Source organism: Artibeus jamaicensis, unplaced genomic scaffold (assembly GCF_021234435.1).
Source record: "Artibeus jamaicensis isolate MK-2021 breed Jamaican fruit bat unplaced genomic scaffold, CSHL_Jam_final scaffold_537, whole genome shotgun sequence".
NCBI classification, from domain to species: Eukaryota; Metazoa; Chordata; class Mammalia; order Chiroptera; family Phyllostomidae; genus Artibeus; species Artibeus jamaicensis.
This window is the reverse complement of record NW_026522047.1, coordinates 20,121,192-20,146,631: the sequence shown is the minus strand read 5'-3', so window position 1 is coordinate 20,146,631 and position 25,440 is coordinate 20,121,192. Positions and strand designations below refer to the sequence as shown.

The 25,440-nt window shown below is 36.0% G+C and overlaps 1 protein-coding gene across 1 annotated transcript in view; it reads left to right on the top strand.

The window, feature by feature from the left end:
* LRBA (LPS responsive beige-like anchor protein) overlaps nt 1–25,440 on the top strand; it is a 526,673-nt gene that overhangs the window by 355,006 nt on the left and 146,227 nt on the right. Inside the window, exons 41-44 of the mRNA XM_037141420.2 lie at nt 4,101–4,218; nt 8,096–8,198; nt 11,005–11,120; nt 13,650–13,762. Of these exons, the coding sequence (XP_036997315.2) occupies nt 4,101–4,218; nt 8,096–8,198; nt 11,005–11,120; nt 13,650–13,762 (450 nt within the window). The remainder of the gene's footprint in view (nt 1–4,100; nt 4,219–8,095; nt 8,199–11,004; nt 11,121–13,649; nt 13,763–25,440) is intronic.

Genomic DNA, 25,440 nt, shown 5'->3' with positions numbered 1-25,440 from the left:
TGTATGTATGTGTATTTAAAATTAAATACTTTTCTTTAATCTCTAATTCTCTCACCTCAACATTTAACTAATAAATCATCTTGTCGAAACAAATTATTAAAAGTGAGAGTTGAATTTTCTACTACTAATACTACAAACAATATTAAAACAAGGTGGTAAACATTCAAAGCTAGTGCTGTGGGCTTAAGCTTTCAAGCTCATCTAGACTTCGGGTCATAACTGCAGAGCCATGGTAATGATACGGTTTCCATAGCAACTGATTCATTGGAGGGCTAGACCTCTGTCTAGGGTGCTGTCAGTGTATGTAGAGTTTCAGTGAACAGAAAGTCCCAAAGAAGGGTCTGCTTGCACCTAATCCAGTTTTAATTGAACTCTAGAGACTTTGAAGTGAAGCCTCGGACCAGGAATACACTATTCCAATAAGAAATAAACCTCTTGCTTAGCGAGACCACAGCTGCTTTTCAGCACTGACACCTTTTCCTAATGAACACTTTAACGAAATGTTATTGTATCCATTTCAGCTAGTGATTCTGTTAGTTAAGAAATTCTTCATTTCTATTTAAAACCCTAGCTATCTTTACCATAATACAGGTTTTCATTTTTTTTTTTAAGTCAGGGTAGTCATTGTGTGTAAGATTTGAATTTTTGATCCATTTGGCAATTTTAAATAATTTTCTGTCTATCCCTTCTGCTTCTTTCTCTGAGTTTTAAAACACGACCAGACCCATTTATATTTAGCTTTGGAAGTATAATGTCTTATAGTCAGTATGATACTCTTTATGTCAGATTTGAAAACAATACAGAAAATGCTGGGTGCTGTTTATGAGTATGTATGTACTAATAGTATAAAAACTTACATGGGTACCATAAGCCTCAATACAAGGATAGTGGTCAGCTCTGACAAAGGAGGAAAATGGGGTTGCGAGGGTTCTACATGGGGAGTTCAGCACTACCTGAAATGCTTCATTAGTTTTTTAAATGTGCTCAATATGACAAAATGTCAGGGTTTTGTGAGGTTGAGTAGTGAGTGCTTGGGGCTTATCTCATTTTCCGTAATTTTGAATGTGTTTGAATGTGTTTGTAATAAATTTCAAGTAGTTTTAATAACTGTACTTAAAGGAATGGGATATAAATAGAACTTTCAGATTAATTAGAGAATTATTTTAGTACATTAAAAATTAACACAGCAATTATCAGTAGACTTGTTTTTGTTTAGAAATTGGCATACTTCAAAATATGGTTTAATGTTCCATTATAAGACCATGCTCTTGTGATGATTGACACCACCATCATTAGCAACAGGTCTTATCACACAGCTCCGCAGTCAGAAAAGGTGGACTCTTCAGACCAGTGTGTGATGTTCTCAGCATATCAGAGAGCTTACAGTGTCCTTCGTTTCTTTTGATTTTCTTCTTTATTCTATAACCCAAGTGCAAGTAAACAAATGTAGTTGATTGTTGTTTTTAATTTCTGATGAGTTCTAGTTTATCAAACATTAAAACTTTTTTTTTCTTTAGAAATGTGACAATGTGCTGTATATACAAGTTACAGACTTTTGGGTTAGAAAACCTGGGAGGGGGCCAGCCTCTGCCACTATCTTCCCAAGGACTTTGTATTAAGTATTTAATGTGGTCTTGGTTTCCCTACTAGTAGTTGGTTATATCAGAGTGTAAGTGTTACAGCACATAGATTGGGTTCCTACTGTTTGAAAGCCACGGTGGCAAACCCAAATGCCAGTGGAAATCAGGGAGCGAGATAATCGGTATGTGGGTGAACCGTGAGGCTGCCAAAATGAGAGTGCATGTCAGTTTCCACCAGGTGGCCTGTAGTGCTGCATTTGACAGATGCTTGAGTTTTTCCTGAGAAACCAAACATCTGAATTATATGCGAATATCCATTTTCTCATATACTTTCAACTACTTGAAATTTTGTTAAATATCATGTGGCCCAAACAGAATATATATGGGCCATGAATGAAACTTAAGCTACCATTCACTGATTGACTTAATCTTTTAAAGACATCTACTTTGTGTCAGACATTGTCCTACAAGTGGACAAAGAGTGTATTGAAAGTTGTTGCTATAACAGAACTTAGTGTCTAGTATTATAGTGTCAAATAGAGGCAATAGGTAAGAAAGGAGATATGAAATTATATAATAATTCAGGTAGGTAGTCCTAAGTGTTACGATGGAAATTGGATGAGTTCGGGTGGGATGGGGTGGCAGTGGGGTGTAGATCCTGTGGCTTCTCTGAAGAGGTGACATTTGAGCAGAATTCTAAATGTGGTCGTGAATCAGCCTTGTGCAGATTTGGGAGAAGAACATTGACTCCAAGCAGAGGAGAAAACAAGCATGAAGGCCCGGAGGGTGAATGAGTTGGGCTCTGAAGAGTCCCAGATGTAAAGCTTTTGTAAATGATTATAAAGAGCTTCTGAGTTTATTGTGCATGTAATACAATAAACTGGCTTGCATTAGATGCATGAGTGATCTGATACCTGATTTGTATACTTTTTAAAAGTTTTCTGCAACTCCTCTGGCCATCATAGGCTCTAGAGGTAAAAAGCAGAAGGAAAGAGAGCAGTGGGGGGGGGGCAGTTCGCTCTGGAGGGTGGGCCACGCTTATCATGGGAAGAGAGGGGAGTACATGCCACCTCTGGTTTGGGAAAGATCTCACTGGAGATAAACCTTGTGAGGAACATGCATATTTTTGTCATTTCTTTTGATCTTTCATACACAGGTATTGGTCGTATGAAAGAATTAGTAGGATTTCTCTCTCACCAGCTTTGAAACTAAAAGTGTGATTACTTGTTTGGTCATGTGAATTTTCGTTGTTTCCCCAAGATACAGAGCCCTAGAGTTTTATTCATCTTTCATTTCTAGATCCTGTGTTGACCACAATAGAATCATTTCTGTAGAAAAATCTAAATATTGATTAGGTACTTAGTGAATTAAGTTAAAGAGTTGCTATTCCTGCCCCCTCCTCCCAGAAACTTCAGTTTGCATGTAAGAATATAGATTTGTTTGCAGTTAAGATCTAGAAAATGGAAATGGGTAAAGAAAATAAAGTTTTGTAGGATAAATTCTTACTATTCATTATTTTCATTCTCTACTTTAACCATATTTGTCCCAACAATGCAGTATCATAATCAGATGTTATTTATTTGTACTTTTTTTAATAGTAGTTACTTTTGAGAGCCAGACCTTAAGTGTTTAATTTGCTCTTATGGATTTTCACCAAGTTTTGCCACCAAATGCTTCTCATTTTATTTATTAATATTGCGTGAAATACTGGTGTGAAGAAATTCCACATCTGGTTCTTCTCAACACCTTCATAATTAAGCTTTTGAAATGAACTTTTTGAGAAACAAAACTTGAATAGCAAAGCAACAAAGTGGCTTAGGACTAAAGACAGGATTACTTTTCCTTGGCAAAGCATTCTGCGAGCCTGCGTCTGTCACACGGGATGACACGAATTGTAACAAGTTACTCTGACAACCTCCTACTCCACAGAGAGATTATGCTGAGTTCATTTGCAGGTTTGTCTTTAGCCTCCCTGACAAAATGATACTTAACCTCTTCTGCAGTCAGTCTTTGTGCTTTCTGAATGAGTGACTGTGGCCACAGCAGTGCCCTTAAAAGGGTGATTTTTTAAAAAGTTATGAACTTAAGTATTTTTTTTCAAGTACATAAAAAAATAATTCTGGGTTCATCAAAATCATATATGAAACTGAACTGTATATATGATCTATAAGCATGTAGGAAATTCTTTTCAGGAGTTCCTTCTTTTTAATGTTTTATCTAAAATTTTCCATAATACGATTCAAAAATCAGTCAGTAGGTAATGCAATATATATTTCCTGAAAAAGAAATTATATCACTGCTTTAAGAATCCCCCAAATATATTTGTAAGTAGCTGTTTTATGATTTTACTCTGCTTCCTTTCCATAAGTTGCAATCTGTTTTCTTTTAGTCTCCTTTCAAATTAATAACTGTTGATTTAATTCTTAGAAATTATTTTCCTTAGTAGAGCCTTTTCTGTTTTGCTTGGGGAGGGATGAAAATTCTTCTTTGACTTACTTGGATTGTTGTTTTCTTCCCCAGATCCTGGCATACACAGAAGGGCTTCACGGAAAATGGCTGTTCACAGAGATACGATCAATCTTTTCTCGTCGTTATCTTTTGCAAAATACAGCCCTGGAGATCTTTATGGCAAACAGAGGTAATGTGTTGCAGAAGTGTGTTGTTACAAAGCTAACCTCCATCTCTTCAAGATTTCATTTTTGAATACACCATATTGTTTTCATTTAGGCAGTTTTTTTGTAGTCCAACCCCTGCCCTACTGACCTCTTTTCTGACCCACATGCATCTTCATGGCCCTCCCCCCCTTGGTCATTCTGAGTATTATTTGTAGTAGTTTTATTTTCCTGGCCATGTAACAAATTAGTTCAAGGATTTATGAATATGGGGAGTAGCTAAGCATTTAATCCATTTTGGAATTTCGATGTACTCAGTATTGCCCTGATGCTTAACTCCTGGAAGGTGGCTGGCTGCATTTGGAGAGGGGAGAAGGGTAATCAGATGATTCATACATTTATTTAATTTTCTATCTGCTCTGTTGCCATTTATACAGGGACCATCAGAAAATGGTCCTGAACAGTCCTGGTTGTTTCTTATTACATCATTCTTGAAAGAACTAAAATTCAATTTGTGGGTTTAGACTGGAACTTGGTGCAATTCATTGAGACAGGAGGGAGAGGGAAGGTGAACGTGAGGGAAGTGCGCTGATCAGTGTGAGTGGAGGAGGCACGCGGGACACTGTAATACTTAGTGCCTTATCGCAAATACTCCTTGTACCAAAGTCAGTTGAAGGTTTTTTAAAATTTTCTCTTTCTATAGCCTGCAAGTTCTCATTCTTTAAAAAAATATACACGAAATAACACAGTTCCTCCACACCTTTTTTTTCCTTTATGAAATCATGTGTCTTTAGGGGATACAGGTTTTTTTAGGTGAAGATGTTTGTCCTTTTCCTCTTTGGTCTCTTCGCCTACACATGCCTTTTTCTTACTGTAAACATTATTCTTCCGGGCAAATAATCGCGTGAATGTTTCACATTTTAGTCCAGTCTGCATTCTTGCTGTCCCAGAGGGCTTTCAAACTTGTAATATATATTGCTTATTCATTCTCATTCATTCTTCTTCTTTGAAATTTCTGTTTTTTCAGTTTGAAGCTAAAAATTTTATTTTTTAAAAATATTTTATTGATTATGCCGTTACAGTTGTTCTATTCCCCCCTTCATTCCCCTCTACCCTGAACACCCCTCCCCCACCATTCCCCCCTTTAGTTTATGACCACGTGTCTCAAGTTCTTTAGATTTTATATTTCCCCTACTATTCTTGCCCTCCCCCTATCTATTTTCTACCTACCGTCTATGCTAATTTTCTGTACCTTCTTCCCCCTTCTCCTTCTCCCACTCCCCTGTTGCTAACCCTCCATGAGATCTTCATTTCTATGGTTCTGCTCCTGATCTAGCTGTCCTCTTAGTTTGCTTTTGTTTTAGGTGTGGTTGTTAATAACTGTGAGTTTGCTGTCCTTTCACTGTTCATCTTTTTCATCTTCTTTTTCTTAGATAAGTCCCTTTAACATTTCATGTAATAAGGGCTTGGTGATGATGAGCTCTTTGAATTTGATCTTATCTGAGAAGCACTTTATCTGTCCTTCCATTCTAATTGAAAGCTTTGAAGGATAGAGCAATCTTGGATGTAGGTCTTTGGATTTCATGACTTGGAATACTTCTTTCCAGCCCCTTCTTGCCTGTAAGGTCTCTTTTGAGAAATCTGCTGACAGTCTGATGGGAACTCCTTTGTAGGTGACTGTCCCCTTATCTCTTGCTGCTTCTAGGATTCCCTCCTTCATTTTAATCTTGGCTAATGTAATGATGATGTGCCTTGGTGTCTTCTTGGGTCCAAGTTCTTTGGGACTCTCTGAGCTTCCTGGATTTCCTGGAAGTCTATTTTCTTTGCCAGATTGGGGAAATTCTCCTTTATTATTTGTTCAAGTAAGTGTTCCACTGGTGGCTGTCCCTCTCCCCCTTCTGGTACCCCTATAATTCGGATGTTGGAGCATTTAAAGATGTCCTGGAGGTTCCCAAGCCTCTCCTCATTTTTTTGAATTCTTGCTTCTTCATCCTTTTCTGTTTGGTCATTTTTTTCCTCTTTCTGGTCCACTCCTTTGATTTGAGTCCCAGTTTCCTTTCCAGTACTATTTGTTTCCTGTGCATTTCCCTTCATTTCAATTAGTTTAGCCTTCATATGTTCCTCTAATTTGTGACTAAAATCAACCAGTTCTGTGAGCATCCTGATCACCAGTGTTTTGAACTGTGCATCTGAAAGTTTGGCTATTTCTTCATTGCTTAGATTTATGGGCTCTGGGGCTCTGAGTTGTTCTTGAGCCAAGTTTTGATCTGTTTGTGCCTGTTACATACGAGGAGGTGTTCACCAGGGCGGGGCCACCCAGGTTGCTGGTTTGGGACGCTATATGTGGGGGTGGGACAGAGAGAGGCCACCCAGGTCACTGGTTTGTGATGCCGTATGTGGGGGCGGGGTCAGAGAGGAACAATGGTGATCCCCTCTGCCACTTTCCGCCACTGGGGCCTGCATGCCTGCACCGTCTGTCTCACTGCTCGCTCCTTTACCAGTTTATCTGCACGCAAATGTGTGACCGTGGTCAGCCCTCAGTGGGTCCACCGCCTTGCATTCTCAGTGGGTCTGCCTGCTTCTCCACACCTGGGATCCGCCTGGGGCTGCGGGGGCGCCTTGGTTGCGCGTCAGGATCCGTCCGGTGGATCTTTCCTGCCTGACCCCGCTCTGCTGCTGGCTCTGCCCCTCTTACCGGTTTGGCTGAAGGGGTCGTTGTTGTCAGACTTCTGTATAGTTCAATTTTCTGTGGTTTGGCTGCGTTTTTGTTGCTAAAACTTTGTTGTTTTTAAACTTGGTTGTGTGAGAAGGCGCAGTGCTTCCACTTACACCTCCATCTTGGCAGAAGTCCTCTCTGAAATTTCTTTTGCTTCCTCGCTTTTGTATGTTGGTTTTTCTGTTGCCTTTTCCTCATGATCTAGGCCATTTGCCACAGTCTGTGATAATTTTTTTTCGTTTTGTAATTTTTCCCTGTATTCAGTGTAATAATGGATACATAAGGAAGGCTTATTAAAAATTCATGTTGGGGACATATATATGGCGCTCTAAATATGTTTTCGTGAATGATCATGTACTTTTTACCTGAAGTAATGCCAGTGTTTGAAAGCTAGGTGAGCACTCATAGCTTACATATGATTTCGATACTGAAATGAATATAGTTAAAGTCTTAAGACTGACCAAAATAATGTATTCTAAATTCTCTCTCATGAATTTATGATTCTTATTTTCATATTTTTAAGGACACAAATTTATAGGTGTCTGTAATATATTATCACGTGTATGCTAAATATGTTTATATATATTGGTGTATGTTTCTTGATATTCTCAAAATGTGTACTTATTGAAATAGATATGATTAGAAAGGTTTAAATTTCATTATTAACAACAGAGGAAAATTTTTTCTTAAGGTCACATATTATTCTAGATTATATGAACATAAGAGTATAAACACATAAACATTATAAAGAGAATGTTTGTAAAACTGTTCATCATTGAAAATAAATATAGCTGACAGTTTAGTAGCTGTATCTGTAGTCTTTTTGGTGTTAGATTATTAACTATATAAAGTTAAAATTTTAAATAGATTTTCTAGAAATTCATAAATATGTAGTCATTTGTCCAAATCCAATTTTGTGAATTCAGCTTGTAGCTAGATAATCTCAGCTTTATGTCACACTTAACACAACAGCTGATGTTATGATTCTGACAGTACTTAGAGAAGGAACCGCCTGTGGTGTAGGAGTTTGTAAGAGAAATGAATATTACCTCTGATGTATTAATACTAATACTTGACTACACTAATAAAAACTATGTGCCAATACTTGGATTTAATAAATACCTGAACTAAGAATAAGGAGAAGGGTATTATATTATGTCCTAATTTTTTAAAATCATTTTTCATAGTTGCTGTAATGTTCAACTTCCCGGACCCTGCAGTAGTAAAAAAAGTGGTTAACTACCTACCTCGTGTTGGTGTTGGAACATGTTTTGGATTGCCTCAAACCAGGTACTGTTTTATATGAGGAAAATATGAAAAATAATCTGTATTAATATGTGTTCTTGTTTTAAAATGCTTGAGCTTCTATTTTATGTTTCATAGTAAGTGATTATTGGTGTATTTTGAGTCAACTTTTGTCTGAAGAAACTAGAGGAAGGGCAGTAAGTGTAAACCAAAGTGAGCTGAAAAAAGGTAATAATAAGCATAAAGGCATAACATCAATGAAAAAGTAAGCAAACAATAAATAAAAAATAATGTAATAAAAAGTTATTTTTCTCTAAAGTTAATAAACATATATACATCCCTGGCTGGTGTGGCTTAGTGGTTTGAGTACCGTCCTGTGAACCAAAGGGTCATCAGTTCAGTTCCCAGTCAGGGCACATGGTTGGGTTGTGGGCCAGGTCCCCAGTAGGGGACTCTCAAAAGGCAACCACACATTGATGTTTCTCTCTCTCTCTTTCTTCCTCCCTTCCCTTCTTCCTAAAAATAAATAAATGGAACCTTTAAAAAATAATGAAAATAAAAAACATATATATAAAACCTATAAATAAAATGAAAGAAAATACAAATTACCAATAGCAGGAATGAAAGAGAGGATATCACTATTGTTTTCTTTCATAGTAGGTACTGATTCATCATTAATACATTTTAGTTAACTAATTTAAGGAATGGTAACACTGAACCAGTGGGATTTTTCTGTACTTTTTGCATACCTAATTTTTTATTGATTTGAGTTGCTTTGATTAGCATTTATTCCAAAAATTATTAGGTAATAGCTTGTTGTGAATGCACTTGGAATAGGATGAACAAACAACAGGATGTTAGTCATCCTTCGGCCGGAGGACTTTCCAAGGTAAAACCCTCCTCTTGGCAGTGCTTGGTTCCCCTACCAAGTCCGCCTTTCCCTGGGCTACATGAGTGTCCGCGCCACGTGGGAGCTGACTTTCCCCAGAGCAAGTGATCTAAACGAATGAGGCAGACGCCCCAGTGTCTTTTCTGTGACCTACCTTTGTTAGTCATGTGCCATCTTTTCTACTACACAGTACTTGTTACAAGCGAGTCCTTAAAGATAGCCCAGGCTTCAGGAGAGAGGAATTGAACTTCACCTTTTGAAGAGAAAGTATCAAAGAGTTTGTGGGCTTATTTTAAACCACCACAGATCACAACTTTTATGGAAACAAGACACAGAAAATGGCCCTTCCAGGTTATAAGCAATAGTTGCTTTATAACATAAATCAGGGCTTTGATTAGATAACTGTATAATTTAATGGAAACTTTCAGAATTCAGAAGGAAGCAACTCAGAATTGTATGGTAGATTTTCATATCTTAATAAACATCTTTTTTCTACTGATTATCTCTTTATTATAAAAAAATTATCACCTAATATGTGTTATCGTACTTGGGACTTTTTGTATTGTTTTCTTACAGTTAAAGCTAAAAGTCTTAACTCAATAAATCAGTCACTTGGATAGATTTTTAACACTTAAAATGGTATATTCTGTATTCATACAATGGAATACTATTCACCAATTATAATGAACTACTAGTAATACTTTTTATACACTGCTGAACCTCAAAAACATTACAGTTAGTAAAAGAAGCCTGATGCAAAAGACTGCATGATGTCTAATTCTATTTATCTGAAATGTCCAGAAAAGGTAAGTTTATAGAGACAGAAAGCAGATCGACAGTTGCATAGAGCCAGGGAAAGGAATGGTGATTAACTATAAATATGCACAAGTTCTTGTGATGAAAATGTTCTCAAGTGCATGATCATGACAGTTGCACAACTCTAGAAATTTACTTTAAAAAAAATCATTGAGCAGTATAATTACCATGAGTAAATTTTGTGGTATGTGAGTTATACCTTCATAAATAAAAGCTTTTCAAAAGATAGCATCGTTGCCCTGCCCTGCCCTGTGCGGCTCAGTGGGTTGGGCGTCATTCCTCAGAGAGTGGTCAAAGCTGGTTGACTCCCAGTCAGGGTATGTGCCTGGGTTCCAACTGGTCCCCAGTTGGGGTGCATAGGAGAGGCAACCGCTTGATGTTTCTCTCTCACATTGATGTTCCTCTCCCTCCCTTCTCTCTAAAAAGAAAAAAGTAAAATCCTTTAAAAAGATAGGTACCCTAACTGTAGAAGAACCATGACAATATACTTACCTGAGATTCTGTGCCTTGAATATAATAATCCTGCTACTGATTTCCCAGTCCTCCTTATTATTGGTCAGTTATATCCATTGTTATTTATATTGGGTTAAGAAAACAGAAAACTTGGGTCTTCTCTTGAGCAATATCAAAAGTTTTTTCTTATCTCTATCCTACCCCTAGAATCAATAGCTAAAAAGTTTAGAGTCCTCTTTGCCCTGTTACAGAGGGTATGCAAACATATATTTAGCTGTATAGTACACAAATGTGTTGTCTTTATGTAATGATTTAAAAACAATAAAGATGTGAATACAGTTTTGTATGTATTTCTCAGTTACTATAATACCTGTTCTAGCAGTAAAGCAGCAAATTACTAATTATGCTATTATTAATCAACTCTGTAGAACCTGGATATTATTATGGCATCATAATGGCAGTTTACCTTAATGAACAGAATGTGTGTAATAGACTGGTGGCTGGTCCAGATCATCTGTTTAACCAGCAATTGTGGATGGAAACAGCTCTAGAATTCATTAGTATTGCATGAGTGGAACTTTTCAGAATATACAGACATCATTTTGAATAAGCAGAGATAGTCACGATTTATTATTGTGGTATAATGTAAAGTTGAAATTGATTCTATGTCAATTCCTTTTTTTTTTTTTGCAGGCGTATCTCATTAGCTAGTCCGCGTCAACTTTTTAAAGCTTCTAATATGACTCAGCGGTGGCAGCACAGAGAGATTTCAAATTTCGAGTATTTGATGTTCCTCAACACGGTGGCAGGTGATCCAGGCTGACATGTGCACTTACTTCAAATGATAAACTGTTCATTGTGACATGATTAGGTTATTTTGATTACTGGTGTACAGCTTATTTTTATTTGTATTATTACATGAATATATCTTATTAAGAGTAATTTTTATAATAGAGTTGAAAGTTTTATATATGAACAGTTGATTTCCTGATAAAAATTAAATATGGGTCTACACAATCTTTTTCAAAAACATAAAATGATAATGTACAGTTATTGAAGTGTAGTAAGAATGGACTCAGTGTGGAACAGAAGGAATGAATGACCATAAAAATTGTAAGAATCTATTAAGAATCATAAAAATCTAAGAATCTTAAGAATCTGAGAATTCTATTAGATTCTAATAGAATCTAATCTGTTAACTTAATTAGAGTTGTAGTATATGATGAAACAATGAACCACATCACAGAAAAAAGAAAACAGGGTACAGTAATAAGTAATGGAAGATTACGACCCACACAGGACAGTCTGAAGACAAAATGACCCTGTACGTGAGCTGTAATGACATCATGTTACTGAAGATCACCCACTGAAAGTGTTCATGTGTGTGATCAATAGAAGAAAGAGAACAGGAAATGTAATTTTGAGATATTTGAGATTTTGGTAGGTCAAGACGCTGGTGCAGTTTATAGTTGAGGCACAGAGTGATATACAAAGAGCATAAGGCACGTTGCTTACTCTCACAGAAGTGATTTTAAATGTGAGCATTCACATGATTCTAGTCAAGTGAGTATGAATTCAATTAAAAATATAAAATAATATTGGGGATTACAAGAGTCATCAAGTTTGTCGGAGTTAGGAAAAAAAGAAAAAAGATTTTATGTTTGCCTGAGGATAGATAGTACTTTAACTAACAGAGGAGGTATTTGAGAGAGTAAAGATATTTTATGGAAAACTGAGGCATAAGCAATAGAAAAGATGGAAAAGCATGAAGTGAAGCTGGAGTATGATTAATGGTATACTTTTATGCACATGCACAATACATATTGTTATAAAGTCATTCCTCTATTCATGTGGCACATGTTCCAAGACCCCCACAGATGCCTAAAACCATGAGTAGTACTGAACCTCATATTTTTTTCCTATGTATACATTTATTTTATGGCTTCTCTTTGCCATATCCTGATTTCTCTTGTGCTTTGAAGACACCGAGGGAAATAAGCTCTGATATTTGGACACAGGCTCTGAAATGTCTCTTCAGTCAGTCTGGTAACCCAGGTGGCTGCTAAGTGACTCAGGGCGAGAGTGTCTGCTGTGTGGATGCGCTGGACGAAGAAGTGGCTGGTGTCTGGGTGGGACCAGCAGGATGGTGGGAGATTGCATAACATTACTCAAAACGGCATGCAGTGTAAAACTCACAAAGTACTTGTTTCTAGAATTTTTCATTCAATATTTTTGGACCACAGTTCACCAAGAGTAAGCAAAAATGTGGAAAGGAAAACCATGAATAAGGGGGACTACCGTGTATATGCATATATATGTGTCTGTGTGTGTATGTGTGTACATAAAGTATATATTTCTAAATGTATAAAGAAAAACAAAACTGGAAAAGTTATATGGAAAAGTGGAAGTTTTTTTGTCTCTTTGAGGAGTTAGCAGTCAGTTCACTGGGAAACTTGTGAAAGTTTTTGAACCAAGGAGTGATACCAGAACTGTGTGAAAAGGTAGCTTGGAGGCAGAATAAAATTGATAAGTTGGAGTAGAGAGAGACTAGGCAGAGAGCTAAGTTAGGGAGCAATTTATGTAAAAAGTCATAAGGGCCTGCATTAGAGAGATGACTTTGGGAATTAAAACATAGTATTAAATAACAAGAATTTAGAGGGCACGAGCCATTTGACACCAGCTAACTGTGTCATTGATGGCCATCATTTCGGAGGAAGGGCAGGAGTGTGCACGGCAGCTTTTGGGAATGGGGGAAGCAACGCTGACAAGGCTGCGCATCGTATTCAGAGGGTTATTGACTTTGAGAGCTGTCACAGAAATTCCAGAGTACTTTGGGACGACTCTGATTTTACAGAAGAATAACGAATGCCCTCAGGGCTCAGGTTACTTAAACTTGGTTGGTTGGTTAATTGATGGCAGGGAAATTAATCTAGTTTTGAAAAGCTCTATGAGAATTGTGAATTGCTTTTTAAAGTTTTAATAAACATATTTTAATTGGTACTGGCTTTCAGGTAACAAAAAGTAGTCAAGTGTAGTTTATAAGAACATAAACTTGGGGGCCAGAGTATCTGCATTCGAGTGTAATTCAACCATTACTAGTATATCATTTTTGGACAAATTATCTAACCTTTTGTACATCAGTTTTTTTGTTTGTAAAATAGGGTGATACTGATTTCACAGGGCTCTTGTGAGGATTAAATGAAATAATGTATGGATGGATAGCACTGCGAGCAATAGCTGGCACTCAAAAAACTGTCATTATTTTTAGTAAATTATACTCCCGAATCTGCTTATCATTTTATTATTCTAGACTGAGTGACTTTTTTTTCCTCTGCCAGGACGGAGTTACAATGACTTAAATCAGTACCCAGTGTTTCCCTGGGTCATCACTAACTACGACTCAGAAGAACTGGATCTTACCTTGCCAAGTAACTTCAGAGATTTATCCAAGGTAACGTCTTAGGGGTCATCTGAAATATAATTGTTTTATTTTTAATAGCGTATTTGATTATATTTAATTTTCACATTACTTTTTAAGAATCATTTAATATAATGATAACTTTAATGTATTTATCTTTTAAATGTATTTTAGTGTTCTCAAATTTGAAAGTGGAAAATGCGCATGAAAAGCTTGATGGGAATGAAAAATATTAGTTCATATGTTTTTTCCATATACACTTAAGAAGACATTATTTGCAAATGGCAACTTCTTCTAAGGGTTTTAGTGTTTGGTAAAACATATAAAGAAGATCGAGAAAACCTCTCAGCAGTGCTCTTACCAAAGGAGAAATGGCCCACTGCCACTCCCAGTCTCTTGACCTCTCTGCTGCCTTTCCCTTCTCTCATCCGTTCCTCGTTGAAACACAATGGATTCTTTTTAAGTCTAATGTTGAATTATATGAATCTAGTGCTTAAAATTTTCTGAACTTGTTACTGAATGCAGAATAAATTTTTCCCAATCAGAGCTCTGCCTTCTCTGCCTTTAATGCACGTCTCCCTGCTGGGTGAGTGGCTGGCTCTCTCTCTGCCCTCAGGCCAACTCTGCACAGAGACCCTGACTGGCTGGCAGCCTCTCTCCCCTGATGCTCCTCCGCTCTCTGTGTCTATCAGAGCACTTAAAATATCCCGCATTTTACATATCTTTCTGCCTACTCTGTTGGTTCTTATTTATAACGATAGAGTTCTTGTTCGTAATTATTTTTCCCATGCCTGGCACAGGATGTGCTGTCAGTAAGTGTTAAATGAATTAAATAATATATGTGACATTTTCTCCAAGGTATAAAATATTATTATTAACTATGTTTGATTTTCAAAGTGTAAAACATGTAAATAAGGAAAAAATTACTGCTCATTTACAACATATCGATAAGGAATAATTACATCATATATATACATTGTATTCTTCAACTTTCTCTACATATTTTCCCATGTATTTAGGTATTCTTCAAGAACTTTCCTTTTCTGTCCTCAAGTATCAATGAATAGAATATCCTAAACCATCATTTTCTGATATAAAGTTTATATGCCTTTTTTTTCTTTTTAGTTGATTATGGTGTATTTCAAGTATATACAAAAGTGGACAATAGATGATAGTAAATTTCCATGTACCAGTCACCATGGCTCAACAGCTATCAGGGCGTGGTTACACTTAATTTTATCTTCACTCTCATTTTCTTTCCCCCTTCTCATGTTACTCTGAAGGAAGTCCCAGAAACCATGTTATTCCATTCATAAATATTTTAGTATGTATGTCTCAAAACTTTTTTAAAGCACAACTATATTACCCTTAGCAATCCTAAAATATTAACAATAATTTTTAATATCATCAAATACCTAATAGATATCACATTCCCAATTGAATTCCAACTTTTATCATTCTGTTTAGTTTGTTTATTTAAATCGTGACCCGAATAAGTACCACACATTGCAATTAATTGACCTATCTCTTAGTCCCTCTTTATTCTGTAGGATTCTTGTCCATCTTTTATCTAATTTAGTAACTGAAGAACACACTGGTCGTCTTCCTCATTTCTCAGTGTGGATTTTGCCTATTTCATTCCTGTGATGTAGTCTAACATGTTCCTCTGTCTTCTGTGTTGCTTATAAATTGGTAGTTGGTTCCAGGGGATGATAGACCTCAGATTAGATATTTTGGGCAAGACTGCTTTGTAGGAAGTTTTGTGTTCTTGAGTCAAAGGTGTGTAATGTTTATCTTATTTCTCATTTGTGCTGTTAGCAGCCAATGATACTTAATGCCTGGATCCATTGGTTTGGTAAGGACTGCAAAATGATGTTTAAATTTCATCACTTCTTTTTCATTTGTTACTGGGGACCCTTCCATAAGGAGACACTTGCTTTCACTTACTATTAGATCAGCAGGATTTCCCAGGTGACTATGAGGAATAATAAATGGATAAGTGGTTGTTTTGGTTTTTGGTTTTTTTTTTAAGAAAAGGAAAGGAAAGCCTTACTTACATTTAGGTTCTTAGACCCTGTAGCAGTTCCCTGGAATCTGCAGCCCTCTCTAGTCTACACTGAGGACTGTATTAGTTTGGCTTGTGTCATGAGCCGCACAATTGGTTAGCAATAAACACTGGGCAACTATTTAATGCTCGGGTAATCGTGTCCTACTTTTTCCATTATTTGAATTTCATGTACATTAAAGTACAAGTCTCATTTTTCATTAATGCATTAAAAAATAAAATTCGCTTCACAGAATAAATTACATTTCAATAAATAACCTTTATGGAGTTCTAGAAGAATTGCTCTTTCCCCCCCCCCCCCGAGTCCTTGAGTTCGGTTTTATTGAAGCACAGAGCTTCTTCAGACTGTTCTGTGCTTTAGAGGATTTTTCTGTAGGCTCCTCAAGACGCAGGGGGTAGGGAGACGGACTGTGGACCGGGTACGTGCTTCTCTCCTGATGGAACGGTTACTAATGGTGACAAGTGGGAGGCTGCTGGGGTGTTTCTGCTGAGACTGTGTTTCTGTCTTCTGCCGTCACTGTCCCCGGGCAGGAGCTCCCGCGAACCTGTTACCTCCTGATCCCACGGTTCCCTGCCAACGGCTCCATTCTCTAACCCCCATCTTTGTTCTCTGTCCCACAAAAAATCTTACCTGACCAGAAGAAAGCCTCCAGACATCGATTTTCAAATGTAGGCTTTATGGTGTTTTCATTATGGGAATTCATAGAAATGATGTTAACAAAATGGTGTTACAGATTCTCTTCCAGCCAAACAGAATCCTTTGTAAAATTGAATTTTATTTGTATATTACACCTGTTTCTAAGGAACTTGCCAAATACTTTTGTTGGATGGGCAAAAGACTGCTTTAATAACGCTTCTGTTGTCTTCTGTATGTGATAAATAGGGCTGTTTTTTATCCCTCACAAGATGAACAATAGTAATTTTTCTTTTTCATTTTTTTATAGAGTAGAAGTAAAAAGGGGAGGGCCCAGCTTCAAAACCAAAACAAGAGTTGCTTTCCTTAGTCTCTATCCATATATGTTCATACCCACCATATAAACATATAAAAACATTTTTGTATTTAGTGCCTTTGGTTGTATCTATTTTTATATTATGAGATTGTGTGAAATATTTGTGTGTTGGGCTGAGGAAGGAGTGTTTATAAAGAGTCTATTCAACAAGAACTGAAGGGCATGCAGTCCAGGAGCAGACAGTAGAGTAGGGAGCAACGGGGAGCTCTGGCACTGGCCACAGATAGCTGACCCTTGCTTTCCCACACAGCAGTACCTCCAATGCTGCTGGCATTTCAGATCGTGAAGATGGAATTCCACTAGTACTAAGTGTTTTCATTAAATATTGATGGGCATAAGTGAGTTTGGAATTAACTGTATTCTTTTTCCTGAAATAATCAAGCATATCAGATATTTAAAAATTGTAATTTACATGTATAGACTAATGGTAATTGTTTATAAAAATAGCTCACTTATGTTGGTATTAAAGTCTGCCATAATGTTCACAGTCTGATTCAGTTTTCAAATGTCTATTTATTCATGCACTTTCAGGAATGCGTCTCATATGTGAAGTGAGCTATATCTCCATGAATAATGATTATAACAGAATTATATTAACATTTGTCCTGTAGTATACATTTAGCAAACATTACTATTTGTTTAAATAAACTTGAAAAATTGAAGAAAACATTGTGTGTAAAGCTTAATTTAAAACATAAACAGATCTTATTCCCATTCTTAAATAAATAATACTGCTTGAATAGCTTTAAAATGTATTGAATTATTTATGCATATTTATTTCCCTTTAATTTCCCCAAAGCTGGTTTGCAGAGGGCCTTTCGATACAAAGCTACAATTTTGTTTGGTAATCTCTTTCATGTTGCACAGGGAATCTTCTTTCTTAAGCTGAATTAATGTAAACAACACCCTTTCTTCTGTATTATTTTTTTGGACATTTTTTGGGAAAAGCAAAAGCCTGCATAGAACAATGTAAAATTGTTATATTTTGTAGAACTTTATGTTATGTACAATTCTTTTTATAATTACAAATTGGTATCATCAGTCTTTCAGGACACTGAATCTATTTTTGTCTGAAAATCTGATAAAAATTAAATCTTTCCTTGTATCGAGAAAGTTCTCATTTAACATAATGATTTAACTTATTCTTTCAAAGCTAAACAGCAAGTAGGGATCGATTTTGAAGTTGATCTTTTTCCTTCTTCTTTCCCAGTTTTTTCATCACGAGTATAAAATTCTGAGTGATGAGAAGACAGATGTAATCATGCATTGAGTTTGGAGTGACGTTAATTCATATTTTATAAATATATATTGATTTTTATATTTTGACAACCTCCTTGACAGAAATAAGAGGCAACATTTCCTTTTTGTCCTTTATAAGAAATTATAATTAGGGCAGGAATATATTTACAAAATGTCAGACCATAAAAAGAAATTGTGGTGGCTGAGCAGCTCAGTACCAGGGTTTCCTTTGTAGATGAGGAAGGTTTTCTTTGCTACCATGATGTATTTATTTATTTTTTCTTAGTAGGAGATGGACTGTGTAAACCAGTTTTCTAAGGGAGGAAGAAAACCAAGATAATCTGAGGCAGTCAATTCTCTTCTCATTGATCCACATAGTTATTTTAGAATATCAAATATGTACAAATACTGTAATCTGGATACATATTCCCCCAAACAAGTCTGTTCTTAGATGGAAAAGTAGTTGATAGCCATTTCAGAAGGTAGAAACGTCCATTTTACTGTTGTTAACTGTTATGTGTGTACTGAGGACTTCCTATTTGTTAGGTTATCGAAGTTTATTACATGACCTTCTAAGGGGCGTGTATGTGTGTGTATGTGCATAGGTGCATGTGTACACTGGATTAGGATTTAGAGTGGCTTTTCTTACGAGGGGTTCTGGCCCAGAAGGTTTGAGAAACAAACCGACTTTTGGCATCAATTGCTGAGTCTGTTTTAATGTCACTTTGTCGGGTTGCCTATCACCTCTCATGCTGGAACAGACACCTGGTGAAATACAGCCAGTGTCCGGCTGCTTGAAAAGGAAAACTTTTCCAAATTGCCCCCTCTTGGGGTGTTGGTCCCAGCTCATGCTCCGCGCTGTTTTGATTTTACCTGTTTCATGAAAAAGCTGAATGTTTGGTTAAAACTAGAGAATTCCTGATGTCACTACTCGATTATTAACTTGTTTTTTTATGTATTGGTTGTTTATTGAATAATATTGTTTACCAGAGACTCTCAGTTTCTGGAGATTAGAAAGAATAAAATCAGGTAGTTACCATCCTACTAAACAGAGAACTAAAAATTGAGGGAGAAAACCAGGAATGGCCAAAGTATAAGCAAGTATTTTATTTTTAATAATCAGAGCTTACATTCATAAAATGAAGGAAACTACTGAAAGAGACGGTTTGAGTTGGGGGAAGAGCCAAGGCACCCACTTTTGAGCTGCAAGAATGCGGTTTGGGTGCAGAAACCGGGGAAGCGAGGGGAAGGCTCCGATAGGGGAGAAAGAGCCTTTGCTGTGGTCTCCTGGTGTCTGCTCTGCAGTGCAGGAATGCGAGGAAAGTTTTCTATCAACAGGTCTTCAAACGGAGTGTTAAATTTTGGTCCAGGCCCCAGTAAATCATAGTTTCTTTCTTTAAAAAAATCTGTGTTACAGTGCTGAAGCATTCACACTGTTAAAAGAGCAGTTCCCATTGCCTTAGTCTGGGTCAAAATGTTTCTAAAGAGTAAATGCCCAGATAACTGAAGAAGAGAACTGAGTGACAACACTCTCCTGAATCTGTTTTCTTGCTGATGAGTTGCTATTGTTGGTTCTTGGTGGGTTTTTTTTTTTTAATTTGTCTTTGTTTAGAGAAAAAAATGATTTTTTTTCTTGCTCTCTCATTTATCTCCTACCATTTGGTTTTATATTTTTGTATGTGAGATATTTCTCTCTAACACACACATTTAATATATACAGCATGCATCTTGACCTGGAATTGACTACCGACATTTAACTGTTGTTGATCAGACAACACTTCTTTATCTCTTTAAGTTTTAAGTGCTGTTTCTGACGAATGCCAGTCCCTTTAGTCTGTTCTGTAACAGATATACCGGGAATCAATATACCATCTACATGTCACAGGGGGAGAACACTCTTTTGCAGGGGAGGAAGGGCCGTATTGTTTAAATATGATAGGTGTTACAACTTTCACTTTGTTTTTTCTATATATTGAGCTTCAGTCAAATGAAAGGAACTCAGACTTAAAAAAAAACTATGATATTGCAAAGGTAAATAATAAACCTTAAATGTTTAAGTAAAATATAAATGCACAAAAAGAAATAAAAAATTATCCCACACTTGGATATTTTTTATTGGTTGACAAACTATATTAAAATATTTTAATCTAGGAATCAAATATGGATGCTGTTGCAGCCACATTGATTTTGGGGATTTTGGCATAAATTTCCTTTTTGTGGCCTTGGGGGGGATTTACAGCCTACTAAGCAGAAGAATGACATTGGGATAGTTTATGATATGTGTGTAGTGTCGTGGGCTCTTCTTTAATTCCCCCAATGACACTGTGAGGAATGTGTTATTATCTTTAATTTATAGGTAAGAAAACTAAGATGTAATGAGGTTAAGGAACTCTCCAAGGTTACGCATTTCCAAGTGTTAAGGCTAGAATTTGATCTCACGTCTGTGTCTGTTAGTGAACTGGTATATTTTAGGTATGACCAGAAAGACCATAAACTTGCATGTATATCCACTTCTTTCCAAAACCCACTATTCTTCCCTTTATCTGAGCAAAAGGCAAAAGGTTTACTTTTCAGAGAAACTGTACCAGAGATGTTTCTGATTTGAGGACTCCAAGAGCAGCGGAGAGAGGATTTAAAGTAATGAATGGAAAACAGGAGGATTAACTAAAAGGCTTAAGTACAGGGTGGTGAAGTCCCCCAGACCCCTTTGCTGTCGTGCTATCAAAATTCTGGCAGGCAGGCTAGTAGCAACCCCACTCTGTGAGACAGAGGATTATATTATATATCACTCTTTGGGCATATTGACTGGTTCAAAAGGGAAGACCTAAAAAATACTAACAGTTAGGGATTCTCCTTGGAGCTTCCCCTGACTTCCCTCCAGTGAAGTCTGCCGGTTCACGTTGCTCCTTGTGCTCCATGAATTTCATGGCTTTCAATTTGAGAAATGAAGGTACAACCAAGTGTTAGCAAACATGTTACAGCAGTGTCCAGTGCAAAAGGTGACAAAGACTAAACAAATGAAACAAAAAATAAACGAAATCAGAAAAAACGTAGACAATTTAAGAAACAGAAAAAACCTTAGAAAAGAAAACAGGAATACCCTACAGTGATAAAACGATTGCATTAATATGAAAAAATATGCTACATGAAGTCGAATGTACATGCAGATATTTTCTGAAAAGAACAACCAAATGATGCAGGAAGGCAGCCTGGGCAGATAAAATTGGAGGACCAGAGCAGGAAATCTTCAGATTTAGGTAGACTTGTGTCAGTCTGCCTCCGTTTATTGGCAAGGGACCTTTAGCGAATTACTTAGTTCGGGAGGGACTCATACGGCAAGCTGTATAATTATATATTTATTATATACTATTTATATTAATACTTAAGAAAATTTTCAGGGGTACACTGGCTTCTGTAAACTTTAAATCATTATTTGTTCATTGTGATGTACTTAGTTTAAAATATGGCTGGCTGTACAACTCTTTCTCCAGAATTTAAAATTATATTCAGCAAAGTGTGAATATATATACTTTTAGTAGATACACATTCATACATGTGTGTGTGTATCAATGTGTATGCATATATGGAGGAAGGGAAGGAGGGAGGGAGATATGGTGTACATTTAGAGGACTTGTTGGAGTTTGGTTTTAAAGTTACAAAACAGTCTGTTTTGTGTGACTATTTTTTAAATTTACGTTTATTAGCTCTGGCTGGTGTGGCTCAGTGGATTGAGTGTCCACCTGTGAACCAAAGGGTCGCCAGTTCGATTGCCATTCAGGGCACATTGCCATTCAGTGGGCCAGGTCCCCAGTCTGGGGTGCGTGAGAGGCAACCACACACTGATGTTTCTCTCCATCTCTTTCTCCTTCCCTTCCCATCTCTCTGGAAATAAAAATAAATAAAAACCTTTAAATTAAAAGAATTGTTTCTCCTTTAAAAAAATACATTTACATTTATTAAATATTAGCACTCTGTATTGCATATTTGGTTTTCTGCTGGAAGTTACCTCCTAGCAGAAGTTTTTATATGACTAACAGAGGTTAACCTTACACTTTATTTAAGCAGCCTTCAATGACATTGTTTTTTAACATTAGTCAGTAAACGATAAACTGCAGTAACTGAAATGGATGGTGGTTAATATTACTGTCAGGGTGATGAATAATCCTGACACATACCAGCAACACACCAGCAGTCAGTAATCCTTCTGCAAGTTAAGTATTTATTCACTAATCATCCTAAGTTACTGTGGTGTGGAGTGACCATTTATTATTATTTATAAATGGATTGTTTTATTTACATAACACTACCAGTTTTAGCCCATAATACTTCCTGTTTTTCTAGTTTAGTGCTGGGTGTACTAGTTGGGATAGATTCAGAGTAGAGGGCATATATATTTCCCATGTATTTACATAACTGAGAAAAAACAATTTTATTTTTAAGTGTAATAAATACTAGTACTATATCTCTGATTTCAGGCTGCGGTATTTTTTCTCTTTATAGAGAGTTAAGTTTGGTAAGTTTCTATATATACCTCTATGTGTCAGCTTCTCATTCTTATATTTCCCTGTGATACTCAGACTTATTTTAAGTGACTATGTAGTATCCTGCTTACACTGGGTAATGTAGTAACTTATCCTTCAGTCTCATGTTCACATTCTTATCCAGTTCTTTGTTCTCAAAGTGCATTTATAAATAAGCATATTTATTCAACATTAACACCTGTTTTTAGTGCCCTTTTTATATTTGATAAACGTGCTTATTCAAATAATTGCTTATTAAATATTTACTGTGTACCACTTGTGGACATTATTCTAAGGACTGTGTCAGAAACAGTAGCTAATGAAATAATCCCCGCTTAAAGAGCTTTGTAACAATGTATGTTGTGTATGAACCACTTATGGAGAATAATTTAATTAGAAATGTCTTATTTCTATGTGACTTTATTTCAGACTACCCCACTTTCAGAAAGGAAATTTTTTAAACGTGAGTCCACAATTTATAATATACACCAAGTTTTTGAAAGTAGAAAAAGATGAATTCTGAAAACAAAACCCATAGTTATTATTGGCCCACTATGTAAACTAGTACAGACAATTAAATAGTTACCTTTTTTTAAATGTAGGACAAAAAAAAGTAGAATTATATTAAGAAATATATTTTGTTTATCTATATTAATTTATTTACTTTAAAAATATGTTTTACTATATGTCAACTACAATAAAATAAAAACAAAGAACAAATACTAGTTTGATCAGGCCAATGATTTCCAACGTTTTTCACCTCATGGAACACAAGCTAATTAATAAAATTATGTGACACCAACATATATAATTTTTGCTGATCTGACAAAAATAGATATAATTTTTTTAATATCAGGACTTACTAGTTACCTTTTGTTCCTGATTTCTTTTTTTAAAAGATAATCTTTTTTTAAAGATTTTATTTATTTATCTTTAGAGAGGAACAGAAGGAGAGAAGGAGAGAAACATCAATGTGCGGTTGCCTCTCATGAGTCCCCTGCTGGGAACTGGCCTGCAACCCAGGCATGTGCCCTGACTGGGAATCGAACCACGATCGTGTGGTTTGCAGGCCCACGCTCAATCCACTGAGCTATGCCAGCCAGGGCTAAAATAGATATAATTTTGATTTACAAAAAATAATAGTAACTGCCTACTCTTTGTTCTCCAAAGTGACTTTTTAAAAAATCAGGTGCTTATACGTGTATATAATGATTTCTGGTAGCAAAAATTAACCAATCAGATGCAACCTTATTATGGAATGTGACCAAAAAGATGCAGCTCTGTTATATGACCTATATATTTATGGTTCAAGACAGAGTATTCACACTGAATGGGTATTGTTGTGTTGGCTGTTGTCATTTTTCTAAATTTGACATTCTAAGGAAAAAGAGGCCAGTGCCTCTGACTAAATAGTCAGGTATTGCATGTTTTACAAGTTCTTGTAGCACAGCAATTGAAAATCACTGGATTAGATTAATGAAATGTGGGAGCTGTAGATCTATAGATCCCAATGATTTTGGAATCCAAGAAGAACCTTTGCACAACATAGACAAGGTAATTAAAAGACATTAGTAACATTAAGAACTGTTCAAATCATTTATAACCCTCTAACCCACTGAGCTACCCAGCCAGGGCTAGGTTAAGTTATTTTTATGATTCCATTTTATCTACACTATGATTTATTATTTATATTTTTTGAAAATTTTGTGGTTTATTGTTTGAAATCTACATTTTTAATAGATTTTTTTTAGAGGGAGAGGAACAGGGAGAGAGACTGAGAGAGAGGTTTGCTTTTCCACCTACGTGTGCATTCATCGGTTGATTCTTACATGTGCCCTGTGCAGACTTACCTTGCAGCCTTCACATGTCAGGATGCTGTTCTAACTACCGAGCTACCTGACCAGGGTCTGAAATAAACATTTTTAACTTACGGCAGTCTGTCTTCAAATTACATTATACCACTTCGTACAGTTTTCAAACTTTCTAACAGTACCCTCCTGTTCTCTCTATTCCAGCCTTTAAAGCTATTGTTCTTTTGTGTGTGTGTGTGTGTGTGTGTGTACAGTCATCTGTCACCATGTCAACTTCAGGTTTTATTTTTTCATTTTAAAATCATTTTTATTTTTCAATTATATTTGACATACATTATTATATTACTTTCAGGCATACACCACAGTGTATGAAGACATTACAGTGATTAGATGTTACATAACTTACTAAGTGATCTTATAAATTTTTGGCTAAGTGTGCTATAAACTCAGTGCATTGTTACTGTTGTTACTATTTTTGCTTTAGACAGTCATCTTTTAAAGCAATAAAAATAAGAAAAAAAATGTATGTGTGCCCCGAGTGTTGCCACGCCTGATCATCTTCATATCTTTGTATGGCTGTACATTTAAATCTGTCATTGTTTTTCTTCTTCTTCTAAATATTGTCATTCATATTTCTTGAAGTGTACGTCTTCTGGCAATTAACTCTTAATTTTATTTTAATCTGAAAAAATATTTCACATTGTTTTTAAACAGTATTTGCATAGGATACAGAATTCTAGATTGACAGGTTTTTTTTTTTTGGAGGGGGCATTAGTACTTCAAAGGCGCCTTTTTACTGCCTTCTGGCTGGTCTATTTACTAATGACAATTTGCATTCTCGTAAATTTTTCTCTCAATGTAATAATTTTTATTTTCCCTTTCTCTGACTGTCTTTAAGATTTTTTCCTTTAACTTTGGTTTTCTGCTATTTGTGAAGTTTATTGTTCATTTGTTTTTCTGCTTTGAGTTTTTAAACTCTCTTGAATCTATATTTCATTTCTTGTTAATTTCGGAAGTTGCATGTTTATTTCTTAGAAGTTTCTTTTGCTCTCTTGTCTCTCCCCTT